Source organism: Arachis ipaensis, chromosome B02, assembly GCF_000816755.2.
Source record: "Arachis ipaensis cultivar K30076 chromosome B02, Araip1.1, whole genome shotgun sequence".
NCBI classification, from domain to species: Eukaryota; Viridiplantae; Streptophyta; class Magnoliopsida; order Fabales; family Fabaceae; genus Arachis; species Arachis ipaensis.
Genome location: NC_029786.2, coordinates 107,102,877 through 107,119,339, shown reverse-complemented (window position 1 = coordinate 107,119,339; position 16,463 = coordinate 107,102,877). Strand labels below are relative to the sequence as shown.

At 33.8% G+C, this 16,463-nt stretch overlaps 3 protein-coding genes and 3 long non-coding RNA genes across 8 annotated transcripts in view; 4 read left to right on the top strand and 2 right to left on the bottom strand.

Annotated features, from left to right (window-relative positions):
• Window positions 1-2,449, top strand: part of LOC110269115 — a 4,028-nt gene extending 1,579 nt beyond the window's left edge. Inside the window, exon 2 of the long non-coding RNA XR_002358213.1 lies at window positions 2,069-2,449. This is a non-coding gene — a long non-coding RNA (uncharacterized LOC110269115). The remainder of the gene's footprint in view (window positions 1-2,068) is intronic.
• LOC107626361 lies at window positions 2,916-8,008 on the top strand. The gene is made up of 5 exons (XM_021116693.1): window positions 2,916-2,948; window positions 3,101-3,214; window positions 5,276-6,047; window positions 6,279-6,813; window positions 7,678-8,008. The coding sequence occupies exons 3-4, from the start codon at window positions 5,315-5,317 to the stop codon at window positions 6,794-6,796; spliced, it is 1,251 nt and encodes a 416-aa protein (XP_020972352.1). The 5' UTR covers window positions 2,916-2,948; window positions 3,101-3,214; window positions 5,276-5,314; the 3' UTR covers window positions 6,797-6,813; window positions 7,678-8,008.
• On the top strand, window positions 8,733-11,267 carry LOC110269112. 2 transcript variants are annotated; one of them, XM_021116691.1, is made up of 3 exons: window positions 8,733-9,553; window positions 9,667-10,169; window positions 11,128-11,267. In XM_021116691.1, the coding sequence occupies exons 1-2, from the start codon at window positions 8,827-8,829 to the stop codon at window positions 10,146-10,148; spliced, it is 1,209 nt and encodes a 402-aa protein (XP_020972350.1). In that variant the 5' UTR covers window positions 8,733-8,826; the 3' UTR covers window positions 10,149-10,169; window positions 11,128-11,267. The 2 variants fall into 2 exon arrangements, with proteins under 2 accessions (XP_020972350.1, XP_020972349.1); XM_021116690.1 differs by lacking the exon at window positions 11,128-11,267 and having other exon boundaries at window positions 9,667-10,512.
• On the bottom strand, window positions 11,214-14,510 carry LOC110269117. The gene is made up of 2 exons (XR_002358215.1): window positions 14,251-14,510; window positions 11,214-11,303 (listed from the first exon to the last, which is right to left on the bottom strand). It is a non-coding gene; the product is annotated as an uncharacterized LOC110269117 (long non-coding RNA).
• On the top strand, window positions 11,834-14,369 carry LOC107626359. Of its 2 annotated transcripts, XR_002358210.1 has the most exons (4): window positions 11,834-12,716; window positions 12,889-13,144; window positions 13,297-13,410; window positions 14,120-14,369. XR_002358210.1 is itself a non-coding variant. In XM_016329228.2 (3 exons), exons 1-2 carry the CDS (start codon window positions 11,984-11,986, stop codon window positions 13,380-13,382), a joined length of 1,227 nt encoding a protein of 408 aa, XP_016184714.1. In that variant the 5' UTR covers window positions 11,839-11,983; the 3' UTR covers window positions 13,383-13,410; window positions 14,120-14,369. The 2 variants fall into 2 exon arrangements, 1 of the variants encoding a protein (XP_016184714.1); XM_016329228.2 differs by having other exon boundaries at window positions 11,839-12,716; window positions 12,889-13,410.
• Window positions 14,548-15,863, bottom strand: LOC110269114. The gene is made up of 2 exons (XR_002358212.1): window positions 15,189-15,863; window positions 14,548-14,741 (listed from the first exon to the last, which is right to left on the bottom strand). It is a non-coding gene; the product is annotated as an uncharacterized LOC110269114 (long non-coding RNA).

The following is a 16,463-nucleotide window of genomic DNA, read 5'->3' as shown; positions in this document are numbered from 1 at the left end:
GACGAAACAATAGTTCATGAAGTTTTTCAAAGAAATCTGGCCAACAGATTTTTTTTAAATTAGTGTTTCGCTGATGTCTAATACAGTATTTTTTTACTTAGTTGTTGTTGTTTACAAAAATAAAATAATTGTAAACATAGATGAATTATAAAAATAAATCAAATTTCAATAATAGAAAGACTCACTAATAATATTTATTTTATTAGTATTATTAGCGGCATAACTCCAACAATTTCTTCCAAATCGTAAAAACTTGAAAAATAAAGAATTCTTATATTTGGGTGTGGTTGGATCAAAGCCTAGTTTTTTTAGAAAAATTTAATACACAGTTTAAGAAAGATTTGCTATGGTTTTTGCATGCCAACAAACATCAAAATTTTAACTATTGCTGTATATTGTCTATTTTTTAGGATTGATTCTTCGTTGGCCGCTGTGAAATTAATATATTGTCAAATTTTTATTTTATATTTTTTTATTATCAATGTTGTTATATTTTTATATAGAGATTATTTGTTTTAATTGTTGTTTTGCATAAACAAGAGCATTGAGTTTCGTGTGGAGTTTTTATTCTATAATTTAATATTAGACATGAATTTCAAATTTCAAATTATCACGAAGAAAAAACTAATTTACAAAGTTAATCCTAAATATTAAGATCTGATGGAATATGAATAACTTCTACTCTTAAAAATGAAAATATAATGAAAGGAAAGAGACGTTGGAATGCAAAAGTTTTGGATAGATTTGTTTATGATTTTTTTTTACTGACGAAGAAAAACAAATCAATAAACAGAGATTTATATGATTTGTTTCTTTACTACATCAGTAAAAAAAAGTGAAATTATGACAAGCAAATTCATCCAAAATATTTGTCTCCCATCTTGCTTTTTTTTTCCATTATATTTTCTCTTTAAAAAGTAAAACTTGTTATATGGTTTTATTATATCTTGATATTTATGGTCTAATTTTGTAAATCGGCTTTTCTTTTATGATAATTTGGAATTTAAGGCCTATGTCTAATATTAAATTATATAACAATAGTTCCACACTAAACTCAATTTTTTCATGCAAAATAACATTTACTGTAAGTAATCTATATATAAAAATGTAAGAACGTTGCTAATGAAAAAATATAAAATAAAATATATCAATATATCACTTTCTTGGCAGCCAATGAAAAATCAATTCTGAAAGAATAGATAATATATAACGATTTGTAAAAGTTTGGTGTATGTTGGCATGCAAGAGCTATGGTAAATCTTTTTTTAATCAACGTGTTGAATTTTTGTAAAGACCTAGACGCTAGTCTAACTACACTATAGTATAAAAATTCTTTATATTCCAAGGTTTTACGATTTGGAAGAAGTTGTTGGAGTCATACTGTTGATACTAATAAAGTAATTGTGATTAGTGAATTATTCTTTTATTAGATTTTGATTTATTTTTTATATTTATCTGTAAATATAATTATTTTATTTCTGTAACAGTAACAAATAAGTAGAAAGAGTACAAGAATCGGAAAATGTAACAATTTATTACTGTTTTTCGATCTATTCTTTTTATCCTTTGTATGTCTTGTTAATATTGAAAAATTGTTATTGTAATTTCATTATTATTTGTTATTTTATTTAGTAAATTTATTTTTTCAAGAAAGATTGACGTAGATTTTAGTATGAGTTGTTATTTGAATATTTCAACAATTTACTATAATTATATGTCTTAGGGGATGACTTGATCCTATTTGTTTGCAATATCAAAAGATTTCATATTTGATAAAGTGTTTGTTAGAACTTTTTACTAGAATTTCATTTAATGAAAATGTTCTAAATATTTACAGAAAATTTCTTATTCACTGTATTTTATTACACGCAACATTTTTTGGTATTTTATTTTAAATCCCACTCACTATGACCACACTAGAATTAGTGAATTATCATTAGATGATATTCTTTGTTCTCATCAAAAGTCGGCCTTCTATTCTTTTATATTTGTTATTGTATCATTGTTTTATTTGCTAAAATAGGAGAGTGTGTATTTATTTTTCGCATATGTTGTTGGTTCCTCCAAGGGATTTAGATATAGCTCTCCGGGCTCTGGTTCTAAACTATTTATGGATAACCAACAGAAGTCTCCCAAACCACTCCTGTATCCTCATGTGGTAGAGTTCTCGAATTAATATTTACTTGTAATGTTAATTCTTCACTTTTTGGTTCCAAATTTCATTTCTTGAATTTTACCTTCTCTCAAATTAAAAAATTAATTAATTGAATCATGTAATCTAAAGTGCTACAAATGACAAAAAAAAAACAGCTAGAAATAGCTTAAAAACGAAACTTTGTTCGGCCCACAGAGATCGAAGGGATTTTCAGGTTCAATCCACCGGCATGCTCTTGGCGTTGAGGGCTAACTGGTCTTCTGCGGATGGAGATGAAGAAGGTTGTCTCTGTTCTTATTGTTCTTAGTTTGGAGTGTTACTCATATTTATTTTTTATGTATGAGGTTGTTTAATAAATATATTTAGTTTTGTCTCTAATGGGTAAATACTAAACGATAAATTAGAACAAATGTGTAAATATTTAGACAGCTCCACCAAAAATACTTAAGCCATGCTTTTCATTATTCGTTTTTATTTATAAATATACATTCAATTGTAAGTTAGCAGCAGGTAACAATTTGTGTGATGGATGTAGACCAGTTATAATATAAAGATTATTTAGTCTTTAATATATTTTGCTCTCTAGTGTGTTTTTTTTTTCTTTTTATTGGAATTTTGTTCTTGCTAATAATTTTAAGATTGTTTTTGCTATATTAAATGTATAAAATATTCAGAACCATGTAATTGATAGCAGGAATATAATTATTAGTCAGTATATTATAGGCACGTTTCTTGTTATGTTACCTGGCTTTGTAAATTAACGAAGACAGGACCCAGTTCTCTGCGTGTTGGTTCTTCAACTCATTGCAAAGAAGGTTGTATCGCATCGCCCCCGGATCCTGCATAGATCTGTGAGGTCCCCAATGGAGTGTGATTTCTTAGATTGGAAGGTTCTTAGCATGAACATGTACAGCACAAAACGTGGCTTTGATGATTGGTTTAGTGTCTCTCTTTTCCCAGTTATCCCCTGTAACGAAGCCATTGCATACGAGGTCCCAAGTAGAGGAAAAAGAAAATGCAGCCAAATTTGAGTTCCAAACATGCTTGCTTGCTTCAAAGGTAATGCTTGCCTCTCTGTTTTTTGTCATCATTGTCTTATGTACCTTAAAGTAAAGTAGCTTTGTTATTTGTTGTTGTCGCATATTGATGTGAGTAAGTTTGTCCATGCAAGCCATTCTTGTTTCAATTCATGAATAGATGAAGGTTCTTCCTGGTGATTTGATTGTTAGTTTGGAATATTGTATAGATTCATGTCAAGGACAACTATGCTTGTTTTCTTAAAATCTCTAATCTATCCTATGTATAGATTGTGATGTCAACAAACTTCTGCCTTCTTGTTCCAATCCAATGGGAAGAGCACTGCTTTTTCGATGATCATTTCTTTTATGTCTTGGATTTTCTATGATTTTCTATGATTTTAATTCTGAACTCTATCCAATTAGTCTGTTTCTGAGTTGTGTTTCTACCTTGGCTTTTTTATTGTTTTAGCTATATTGAATTATTGATCATGGATTTTGGGATGTAAATAAATTAAAAGGCTATCTTTAATTAATTTTAAGAAGTCATTAATTTGTTCTATTTTATTATATAAATAGAAAAGATTACTCAATTAAAAAATAATAATTTGTTTAAAAGGAAGATTTTCTTTTGAGAAACTAATTCTAAAGATTTTCTCGATATCACATTAACTATGTTGATATGAATAATTACTTTTTAATAAAATACTTGTTTTACAAATTATATTCAAATACTTCTATTTATTTTATTTAACATGTAGAGAACTTTTATTTTATTCTATAAAGATTCCTTAGACATTTAAACTTGGTGGAATTTTGTATTGAGTGCATTATATTGATGCAACAAACGAGTTAGAAAGAATTTAGTACTTGATTTCAGTATGAATCTTTTAATTTTGTTGTTGTGTCCGAAAAAAGATAGCTATACTGATTTTGGTATACTCGAAAGACACCTTGAATATAATATTGACGATCTAACAAGGATGAATTTCAATAAATTTCTACTTACGGCTCTTATCTTTTATGAAATCGATTCCCTTTGACTATACAATCTTTTGTTGACAATATTACCAATATTTGATCCTGAATTATTAATTATTCATAGTATTACTAATTTACTATACTTTCCCTATTCTCTCCACTTGCTTTTTTTACCAAATTGTTTTAGGATAACAAATTAGCTAAAAATCTTTTATTTTTTATCAGCCTAATTACTTTTTTGATTTTGAAAAAAAATATCTTTATTAATATACTCTTTTCTCTACACATTGATCCTCATTCCATAATAGAGAATAGTTAATAATTAGGACTCATAACCCTAAACCCTAAACCCTAATATATTTTTAACATCCAATTAGGTGAGATAGTTATTTGATTAAAAAAAATTAAAAGTTCGTTGCTTTCTGTTTTTCTATAGTTAGAGTTGTCAAGTTCTATCTCTTCATTATTTAAATCTAACTGAATCTTTTTTTTGTATGAATTAAAAAAAAAAACAATCCCATCCAATAAAAATGTGATCTTTTTAGAATTTGCTATTTGATACCACATGCTGTTTTTTTCATTCATTTCTTTTTAGATCATTAGTAGTGTTAAAAAAGGTATAAAAAATGAGTCACACTTAAAAAGTTTTTATAATTATATAAAAAATGTTTTTTTTTTTAGTTCACTGTATTTTTTAATCTTCCACGTTACTCTCTCTTCTTCTGAAGCCTACACACCTTCGTTACTCTCTTCACCCAAACCCAAAACCTCACCTGCCGTGATCACGTCGCTCTGCTCTCTGCCACGGTTGCTTCGTTTATTCTCTCTGCCTGATGTTTTTGTACTGGAATTTTCTGCCTGCTTTTATTTAATCTATTTTGACAAAGAGATTGTAATTTCAGAGCATAATGATCTACTTGTAACTGCTAAATTAGGGTTACAATTTATAATGCCCTCTTTTACTCGTTACGTTAAAAACTAGTCTTTAAGTTTACGAGTATATATATACTACGAAGAAGAATTTGCCCATGCTTATGAGTTCTCGTTTCTCAATTTTAATTGTTTTATTTTTGTACCTTGTTAATTGAGTTACAGCTAGGGTTTGTCCCCTTTTCTGGCGCAGTTAATTGCATTGCTTGACTTGTGCCGTGAGAAGGAAGGGATGATGGCGGATAAGAATCAACGATACCTTTTGGTGCTAACGCCTGAAAGGATCTGCGGCATCGACACCATGAAATTGATAACACCCGAGGAGGAGGAGACTGTGAATTGGGAAAATCTACCTCCGTTTCCCTTTGATTTCAGCGTGGATCTTCCACGGATCTGCATGTACGCTTTGGAGTTGGATTCCAAGATTCATCTCGTTGGAGGTCGCCAATATTACTTCCCATATCATCCACGTCATCGTGGTGCTTTTCAATTTTCCAAAAAAGTCTTCGAACTAGACCTTGACAAGGAGGAGGTGGAGGAGTCGAAATCAATCGATGATGCTCCAAGGGATATTGATACCCAGTTCACAACTTGTTACAAAGTTAGAAGTGATTATTATTTCATAGAGACGGGTGGTTTCGCACCCGTGGAGCATCCTCCTCATTTATTTTCGGTTCTACGCTCCGGAACCAAGGTTTGGGAATGCTTGCCTGATGCTCCTGGTCATCCTGACATGTGGTCGGGTACCTGGGTAGTTAACAATTCATGGTTCGACTTCTATGGTAAGCTATACCTCCGACTCTGTTTGACTGATGGAAGAGTTTTTATCCACTATTATGACACAGATAACCCACACAAGGGCTGGACAAAGAGTGAGGGTGACAACAGTTTTACGGGTTCTTTTTGTGTCCCAGTGGGTTCCGATGGCCAGTGTCACTTCTTTCATCCTACTGTGCATATTCCAGGTATTTGTTCGGGTGCACTAATTGATAATTACTCTCTCCATAATATATTTTCGTTTCAACAACTGTTGGGGAATTTCTTTGATGAAGAAGAAAGATTGTAGTTAATTTTTATTAAAGAAGTATGCATTGCATATGATTTTTTTTTCTTATTGTAAAATGTGCAATCTTCACTCTTCACTCAGCATTGCTCTTCACATAGCATTATCCATTCTATTATTGGTATTGTTACAGATCTGGTTGATCCTGGCAAATACCTGGCACTTTCGTGCGAACGGATTGGAGGAAAAAAAGTGATATGTGCTTTCCAGGTGGATGAATTGGGTGTCCTTATCTTTCAAAGGCTTGACGGCTGTTTAGATAGAATGCCATCCTTCTATCGTGAGTTAGATAGCATGATATCCTGCAATTGTGAGAAAACGCCTGTGCTTGTTGATCTTGATGGCAAAGGCACGTTTCTTGTTATGTTACCTGGCTTTACAAAGGGCTGGAACCAAGTCCTGTGCATGTTGGTTCTTCAAGTCGTTGCAAAGAAGGTTGTATCCCATCCCTCCAGGATCCTCCGGAGATCTGTGCGCTCCCCAATGGAGTGTAATTTCTTAGATTGGAAGGTCCTTAGCATGCACATGTACAGCATGAAGGAAGTCATCAAAGATTGGTCTACTGTCTCTATTTTCCCTGGCATCCCTTGCGATGAAGCCACTGTGTACGAGGTTCCAAGGAGAGGGAAAAGAAAATACAGCCAAATTTGAGTTCCAAACATGCTTGCCCCTCTGTTTTTTGTCATCATTGTCTTATGTACCTTAAAGTAAAGTAGCTTTGTTTTTTGTTGTTGTCCCATATTGATGTGAGTAAGTTTTTCAATGCATGCCATTCTTGTTTCAATTCATGTCAAGGACAACTATTACGATTTGATTGTTAGTTTCGAATATTATATAGATTCATGTCAAGGACAACTATTACGATGTCAACAAAGTAAACTGCTTTTTTTCCAATCCAATGGGAAAGAGCACTACTTTTTGGTTAATGATTTTTTTGTATTGAATTTTCTGTGATTTTAATTCTGAACTATTGTGTTATATACTTATATTGAATCCAATAGTCAGTTTCCTACTTGTGTTTCCTTATTTAATTTCTCTTTTATTCTCAAACGATGTCTTTTTCCTATAAATTTCATTCATTCTTATTTGGACTGTAATATCATGATTGTCATTCTTTGTTTGGTTCTGAATCATGTTATGCAGAAATTAGTCTTTTTCTTTTTGTTGTTTAATAAAAATATTAGAAAGGTTTAAAATATGTAGTGCATCAAAAATTCAAAACATGTTCAAGCTTATTTTGAACCCTATCCACCAAACAAAGAAACTTCAATTATATTGCTGATCCAAGGTTACTGGACAAAGCCAATATTCATCAAAATACTGAGTTCCATAGTAAAGTAACCATAGATATTCTTAATAAGATGTGTTGAATTCTGATGTAGCATTGCACACAACATATACGTAAAGAGAAGTATCCTTATGAGGACTTGTAAATAAGAGGCTTCCTTTAATTTTCAACAATAATTTGTGTCTAATGCTATGAGGCAATCCTTTCTATTATGCTTGATTGATATGAATTCTTTTATTGACTTTTGCAGGTGTTTGTTGATCAAGTAATGTCATGCACCAGTATATTTTGAAGCAATCGGATACGGACGGCCAACATTTTTTATTTTTTTTTACCTTACATTTGAATTAACATTAGCTAATTCTCTTGTTTTACCCTTAAAAATGTTGGTCATCTAACATTCTCAATTTTAGAATTTGAAGATGATACATATAGTTATTTACTTACCACATAATAGCTTAGAATGGTAATATTGTATATTTAATCAACATCTTGATTATCAAAATAGAACAAAAATGCAGGGTTCATTTTGGAGGCAGTAATGATGGAAGCAAGAGGTCTTACTTGGTTATAAGCACCTAGCACTTACTAATGATATTTTATATTTATGTAATACTGTAAAATCTAATATAACCTCATATGTTAACTAATTTTCAAATTTAATGCTTACATTTGTGTCTATTATAGTATTTTTAAAATTTTAAAAGTTATTTAATAAAATATAATTGATGTTGTTTGTGTTTATTGAAAATTATTTTTAATTTGATTTATTAAATATTAATGTCGCAATTTTTAAAAAGTTATCTTTTAAAAATTAGTTTTTATAAACTACTCTTGAAAAGACTTTACCAAACCAAGTCTAAGAAAAGATAGGATCCACTTTATATTTATCTTTTACGCATAAAAAACGTAATTATAAATCGAAAAAAATTACATAGATCTCCCAAAGTTAAAAACGTTTTGTGTATCTCCTATAACCACATTTCTATATAAATCGAATGAGCTATGTTTGATTTAAAGAGGTTGGTAGTAAATGGAATGAGGGTGAGTCGATTTACTAGGGTTTCGTGTAAATCGAATTGAACTGATTCGATTTATGCATGTATGTTGTCCATAATAACAGTAAATCGAATGAGTGTGATTCGAATTATGTATGGTTTGTGGCCAACTCAACATATGAAGAATTATGATAAATTAATATATATATATATAATATATGTTTTGAAGAAGATTTGCCAAATCCGAATCCTCTCCTAGAATTTGCACATGCTTATGAGTTCTCAATTTTAATTGTTGCATTGTAGTACCTTGTTAATCGAGTTACAGTAGGGTTTGCCCCCCTTTTTTGGGGCAGTTAATTGCGTTGATTGACTTGTGCTGTGAGAAGGAAGGTATGACGGCGGAGAAGAATCAACGATACCTTATGGTGCTAATGCGTACAAAGATCTGCGGCATCGACCTCATGAAACTGATAACACCCGAGAAGGAGGCTGTGGATTGCGAAAATCTACCTCCGTTACCCTTCGATTTCAGCATGGATCTTCCACTGGGCCGCACGTTCGCTTTGGAGTTGGATTCCAAGATTCATCTCGTTGGAGGTCTCAAATATAGGTCCACATATGATTATTATTTTGATGGTGCTTACTATACTCCTTGCAATAAAGTCTACGAACTAGACCTTGACAAGAAGGAGGTAGAGGAGTCGAAATCAATCGATGATGCTCCAGAGTTATCTGTTTCCGGGTTCTCTACTCTTCACAAAATCGAAAGTGATTATTATTTTATGTTGATGTGTGGTCGCGGTGGTTTCCTACCCGACAATGGTACTCAGAATTTTTGGGTTCTACGCTCTGGGACCAAGGTTTGGGAACACTTGCCTGATGCTCCTGATCTTCCTAGCTACCATTCCAGAATTGATCACAGTTCATGGTTCGACTTCTATGGTAAGCTATACATCCGACTCTGTTTCGAAGATGGAAGAGTTGTCGTCTTCTCTTATGACACCCATAACCTACATTGGACAACGAGTGAGGGTGACAATAGTTTTACGCGTTCTTTCTGTGTCCCAGTGGCATCCGATGACCAGCGTCGGTTCTTTCTTCCAAGGGTGCATATTCCAGGTATTCATAATTACTCTCCAAGTATGCATTGCACATTATTTTCTTTGTCTTATTGTAAAATATGCAATTTTTGCTCTTCACTCTACATCATTCTGTTATTGGTATTGTTACAGATTTGGTTGATCCTGGCAAATACTTGGCACTTTCATGCGAACGCATTGGAGGGAAAAAAGTGATATATGCATTCCAGGTGGATGAATTGGGTGTCCTTTTCTTCCAAAGGCTTGAAGGCTGCTTAGATAGAATGCCGTCCTTGTATGATGAGAAAACGCCTGTGCTTGTTGATCTTGATGGTAAAGGCACGTTTATTGTTATGTTACCTGGCTATGCAAAGGAAGAAAAAGAGGACCAGGTCCTCTTTGTGTTGGTTCTTCAGGTTGTTCCAAAGAAGTTTGTCAACCATCCCTCCCGGGTCCTCCGTAGGTCTGTGAGGTCCCCAACGGAGTGTGAGTTCTTAGATTGGAAGGTCCTTAGCATGCACATGTACAGAATGGAGGTCTCGAGTTGGGGAATAAGAGATGAGTTGTTTGCTGTCTTTATTTTCCCTGGCATCCAGTGGGAAGAAGAGAATGCCCAGGCGGAGAAAAAGAAATAGGCAAATTTGAATTTCGAAAAGGTAATGCTTGCCTATGTTTTTGTCATCATTTTCTTATGTTCCCTAAAGCGGCTTTATTATTTATATTGATTGGTTGGCTGTGAAATGTGAATGCTTTTGTGCTTGACCATTTTGTACTGTAATTCTGTTTGCCCAATACACATTAACACACATAATCGGCTGCTGTGAATAAGTTTGCCAATGCATGAGTTTATGAAGGTTCTTCCTGGTGATTTGATTGTTAGTTTGGAATATTACATAGATTCATGTCAAGGACAACTATGCTAGTTTTCTTAAAATCTCTAATCTATCTTATGTATAGATTATGATGTCAACATAGTAAACTTCTGCCTTATTGTTCCAATCCAATGGGAAGAGCACTACTTTTTCGATGATGATTTGTTTATGTTTTGGATTTTCTATGATTTTAATTCTGAACTCTATCAATTTGTCAGTTTCTGAATTGTGTTTATTTAATTATTCTTTTATTCTCAAACTTATTTTAGGATGTTTTTCCCTATAAATTTCTTTGGAGGAATGCTAGGAGGCCAGCAATTTTGGTGTTTTGTAACTATTAATTGGCCATCAATAGTGTTTTTAATGGTGTGAGATTACATCTAATGGTGAGAGATCACTCACTTTTATTTTGATGGTTAAGTGCTGGCTAAAAAACACAAAAGTTGCTGGCCCTAGACTTTTCCATTTCTTTATTCTTATTTGGACTGTGAAATCATGATTGTCATTCTTGGTTTGGTTCTGAATCATGTGATGTAAAGAGGAGTAGCCTTTTGAGGACTTGTAGAGTGCAACATATCATTGGGGTTACTTCTACTACGCACTAAAATCCAAATAAAGGATGACTTTTGAGGCATCCTTAAATTTTCAACTAGGTTCATCAACAACAATTTGTGTCTAATGCTATGAGGCAACCCTTTTTATTATGCCTAATTGATATGAATTCTTTTATTGACTTTTGCAGGTGTTTGTTGATCAACTAATGTTGTGCACGAATATATTTTGAAACAATCAGATATGGTTGTCTAATGATCTTAAATTTTTGGAATGTTTTTAAAAGTAATTTTAGATGACCAACACTTCTTTATTTTTACCTTATATTTGAAATAACATCAGCTAACTCTCCTTTTTTTTTTAATACTAAAAGTGTTAGCTCTCTAATATTCCTCAATTTTAAAATCTCAAGAGGAGGTTACATACCACTAATTAAAGTCATTTACTTACCACATAATAGTTCAGAATGGTAATATTGTATATTTAATCAACATCTTAGATGGTCAAGATTTATTCTTTCTCATTCTTACAATTGACTACAATAGTGATTTAATATATTTTTCTTATTAGCAAAACAGAACAAAATTGCAGGATTCATTTTGGAGGTTAATGAAATGAAGAAAGAGGTCTTGGTTATAACTTTTACCAAGCACTTACTAATGATATTTTGTTTTGGTTAGTAAAATACAAATTTGAGAATAACACGGTCAAACAACGATACACAAAATACATCTTGCTGAAAAGCTTGAACACAAATATGAAATATGAAACTAAGAATCTATACCACCAAATGCACCCCTCTGACACTCTCCCCCTTGTTAGTTGTTACAACCTTGAAAATATTTTTATAATTATATAAAAATGTTTTCTTAAAAGAAAAAGATGAAACCCTCTGCCACGTTACTCTCTTTTCTTACCAGGCTCACAGCCCAACACCTTCGTTACACACTTACTCTCTTTTCTTACCACGTTACTCTCTTTTTAAAAGCTAGGGTTTGTCCCCTTTTCTGGCGCCATTGCTTGACTTGTGGTGTGAGAAGAAAGGGATGGCCGCGGAGAAGAATCAACGACACCTTTTGGTGCTAATGCATAAAAGGATCTGCGGCATCGACCCCATGAAACTGATAACACCCGAGAAGGAGGAGGAGGAGGCTGTGGATTGGGAAAATCTACCTCCATTTCTCTTTGATTTCAGCGTGGTTCTTCCGCTGGCCCGCATGCACGCTTTGGAGTTGGATCCCAAGATGTATCTTGTTGGAGGTCTCAAACTCACTCATATGAAATTTGATCATTATTATGATGGTCCTTCCCATCCTTCCAAAACAGTCTACGAACTAGACCTTGACAAGAAGAAGGTGGAGGAGTCGAAATCAATGGATGATGCTCCAAAGTTTATTGCTACCGGGTTCTATACTCTTCACAAAATCAGAAGTGATTATTATTTTATAATGATGGGTGGTCTCGTACCCGCGGATGCTCCTCGGAATTTTTGGGTTCTACGCTCTGAGACCAAGGTTTGGGAATGCTTGCCTGATGCTCCTGGTCATCCTGACAAACGCTCACATTCCTCACTTGCTGACGGTTCATGGTTCGACTTCTATGGTAAGCTATACCTCCGAATCCGTTTCGAAGATGGAAGAGTTTTCGTCCACTCGTATGATATCCATAACTCACATTGGACAACCAGTGAGGGTGACAATAGTTTTACGCGTTCTTTTTGTGTCCCAGTGGATTCCGATGGCCAGCTACGGTTCTTTCTTCCAAGGGTGCATATTCCAGGTATAAACCCTAAACCCTAACTCGTATTCTATTAGGAAATTTCTTTGATGAAGAGTGAAGATTCTAGTTAATTTGTATTAGAGAAGTGTGCATTGAACATGTTTTTTCTTTTTTCTTATTGTAAAATGTGCAATTTTCACTCTTCATCATTCTGTTATTGGTATTGTTACAGATTTGGTTGATCCTGGGAAATACCTAGCACTTTCGTGCGAACGCATTGGAGAAAAACACTTGGTGTGCGCTTTCCAGGTGGATGAATTGGGTGTCGTTATCTTCCAAAGGCTTGAAGGCTGCTTAGATAGAATGCCATCCTTCTTTCATGAGAAAACTCCCGTTGTTGTTGATCTTGATGGCAAAGGCACTTTTGTTGTTATGTTACCTGGCTTTGCAAAGGAACAGAAACAGGACCCAGTCCTCTGCCTGTTGGTTCTTCAGCTCATTGCAAAGAAGGTTGTATCCTATCCCTCCCGTGTCCTCCGTAGCTCTGTGAGGTCCCCAATGGAGTGTGAGTTCTTAGATTGGAAAGTCCTTAGCATGAACATGTACAGCAGAAAACGTGGCTTTGATGATTGGATTAGTGTCTCTCTTTTCCCTGGCATCCGCTGTGACGAAGCCATTGCATACGAGGTCCCAAGGAGAGGAAAAAGAAAATGCAGCCAAATTTGAGTTCCAAATATGCCTGCTTGCTTCAAGGGTAAGGCTTGCCTCTCTGTTTTTTGTCATCATTTTCTTATGTGCCTTAAAGTAGCTTTGTTATTTATTGTTGGCCCATATTGATGTGAGTAAATTTGCCATTCTTGTTTCAATTCATGAATAGATGAAGGTTCTTCTCGGTGATTTGATTGTTAGTTTGGAATATTATATAGATTCATGTCAAGGACAACTGTGTTAGTTTTCTTGAAATCTCTAGTCTAGCTTATAATAGATTATGATGTCAACATAGTAAGCTTCTGCCTTGTTCTAATCTAATGGGAAGAGAACTACATTTTGAATGATGATTTGTTTATGTTTTGGATTTTCTATGATTTTAATTCTGAACTCTAGCCAATTTGGCAGTTTCTGAGTTGTGTTTCCGTATTTAATTTCTTTTATTCTCAAACTTATTTCAGGATGTTTTTCCTTATAAATTTCTTTATTCTCATTTGGACTGTGATATCATGAATGTCATCCTTTGTTTGGTTCTGAATCATGTTATGTAAAGAGAGGTAGCCTTAAGAGGATTTGTAGCCTGCAACATCTCATTGGGTGTTACTCTGTTAGGCACTAAAATCCAAATAGAGGATGACTTTTGAGGCATCGTTGCATTTTCAGCTAGTTCATCAACAACAATTTGTGTCTAATGTTATGAGGCAACCCTTTCTACTATGCCTAATTGATATGAATTCTTTTATTAATTTTTGCAGGTGGGTGTTGATCAAGCAATGTTATGCACCAGTATATGGTTGTCTATCTGAAATTTTTTGGAATTTTTTGAAAGAAATTTTAGATGACCAACACTATTTTTTACCTTAGATTTGAAATGACATTAGCTAACTCTCCTTATTTTAAAATATGAAGACGATACATACCACTAATTAAAGTCTTGCTTACCACGTAATAGCTTAGAATGGTATTATTGTATATTTAATCAACATCTTAGATGGTTAAGATTTACTGTCTCTCATTTTACAAGTGATCACAATACCGATTTAATATATCTTTCTTATTAGCAAAACAGAACAAAATTGCAGGATTCATTTTTGAGATAGTTAATGAATTGAAGAAAGGGGTCTTGGTTAAAAGTACCAAGCACTTACTAATGATATTTTGTTTTGGGCTAGTAAGATACAAATTTGAGAATAGCAGTCACACAACAATACACCAAATACATATATTTAGTATCTTGCTAAAAGTTAGAACACATATTAAATGAGACTTACAATATATATAAGCTAGATTAGAGAATTCAATAAAACTAGCAGTCTCCCTTGACATGGTTCGCTAAACATCCTACTTGGTTTAATAATCGCGATTTCAGTCCTTGATCTGCAATTTCAACAAACATAAACAAGCTTTGTGTGATTGTTTAACAAGATATGGGAATTATCACAATCTAAAATGTCAAAAAGGCTAGATTCCATATAATATTCCAAAATAACAATCAAATCACTGCATGCTCACATACTGCAGTTCTTTGTATTCTTTCAAGAGTTTCTTTTATTGTCTTTTTTTTCCCTTTCTTTTTCTAAAGAAAAAAACTTGTTCAAAGTTTGAATAGGAATAATACCAAGTAAATCTATCATCCTAGTTCTGTGTTCATTTACCATTGTATGATTTTTATTTTTTTCACATAACAAGTTAACAAACAACACATGCTTGCATAATGACTATTACTAATACTATTTTAGTAATTCATGAATAACAACTAAAATATAATAATAATAACAATTAGAAATATTAATATTAATATTAATATTAAGTATTAATATTTACCTGCCAACACACATGCATCTCCAACCGTCTTTATGATTCAAATAATTCAATTTCCGATCGAAAACGATAACTTTCCGGGGGAGGCATGCAGAGGGTTTTAAGATGGCCGTCAAAACCGCATTTTTCACAATGATCTTGTGGGTAAGTAAGCCGTTTCTCTGCTTTGACATAAACTTGTTCATCCTCGAAACAAATTTCTACCGCTTCTGTAAGGTAATTTGGATGTTGGTACAATTTGAATTTGACTACATCAAATGGCTCAAGTCTATTTGATCGACTTACGTGGCTTTGGTGAAAGTAGATAGGGAGTCTAGGTTCGTCCGTTTGAATAAAACCAAATTGGTCACCGGATTCTTTGGTACCACATGTTTGAGTGTACAAGACCGTTCCATAATGGACTCGGTTAAAATATTCTTCCATTTCTTTGAGAAACTAAATGAAAGAAAAGAAGGTTAGAAAGTGAGTGTAGCCGAGGAGGTGCGTGGGTAGTGAAGGTGCTACAGAAATGGAGAATCAGTAATTTATGGAAGCCAACAAGGGAGAATCAGTAATGGAGGTTTTCAGAAAGTAGGTGAATTTCCTTCAGAGTGGACGCCGCCTCCATTGCAGCGGGTTTCCCTCAGCAAACACGACTAGATGACCGGAAGAGCTCTGACGAGGTGGACGGCAGCATCTTCGAACTCAAATCCCCTGAATCAATGGACACAGTGCTCGGAAGATAACCGGATCTCCGAAACCTGACCCGGCGAGAAGAATCTCCCTCTCTCAGATGCGCCTGATTCGTCGCTCCTTCTCCACAGCAGCCGTTAACCTCGCTCGTGTGTGTCGGCGTCGACGCCTGCAACTCCACCGCCACCTAAGCTGCTCGGCGATGGTGAAACAGAACAAAGGACAAAGACACTACCGGCGAGAAGTAACAAGTAATAAGAGAGTAAGACAGTTTGGCATCCAAATAAAATTACTCCTTCCAGTTCATAATTATAGTGTCCTGAATATGAATACTGCTTCTGATAAGAATTCATTAAGCGGGTCAGCCTTATCTCACAAAATTAATGGTGCTTCAACTAACCGTGTAAATATTTATGATGTTTAATATTTCTCAAAAAACTTTAATTTGAATAAACTTTTATAGTGTCAGCTAAAGTATGCATCACTTCAGGAGGTTGAATTATGATGTATGGTACAAACTGCAAAGTGCATGACACCTGTTTCCCTCCATTTTGACCCAAGTGTAATAATTAAAAAATATAAATTACTGCATCACACCTGTTTCCT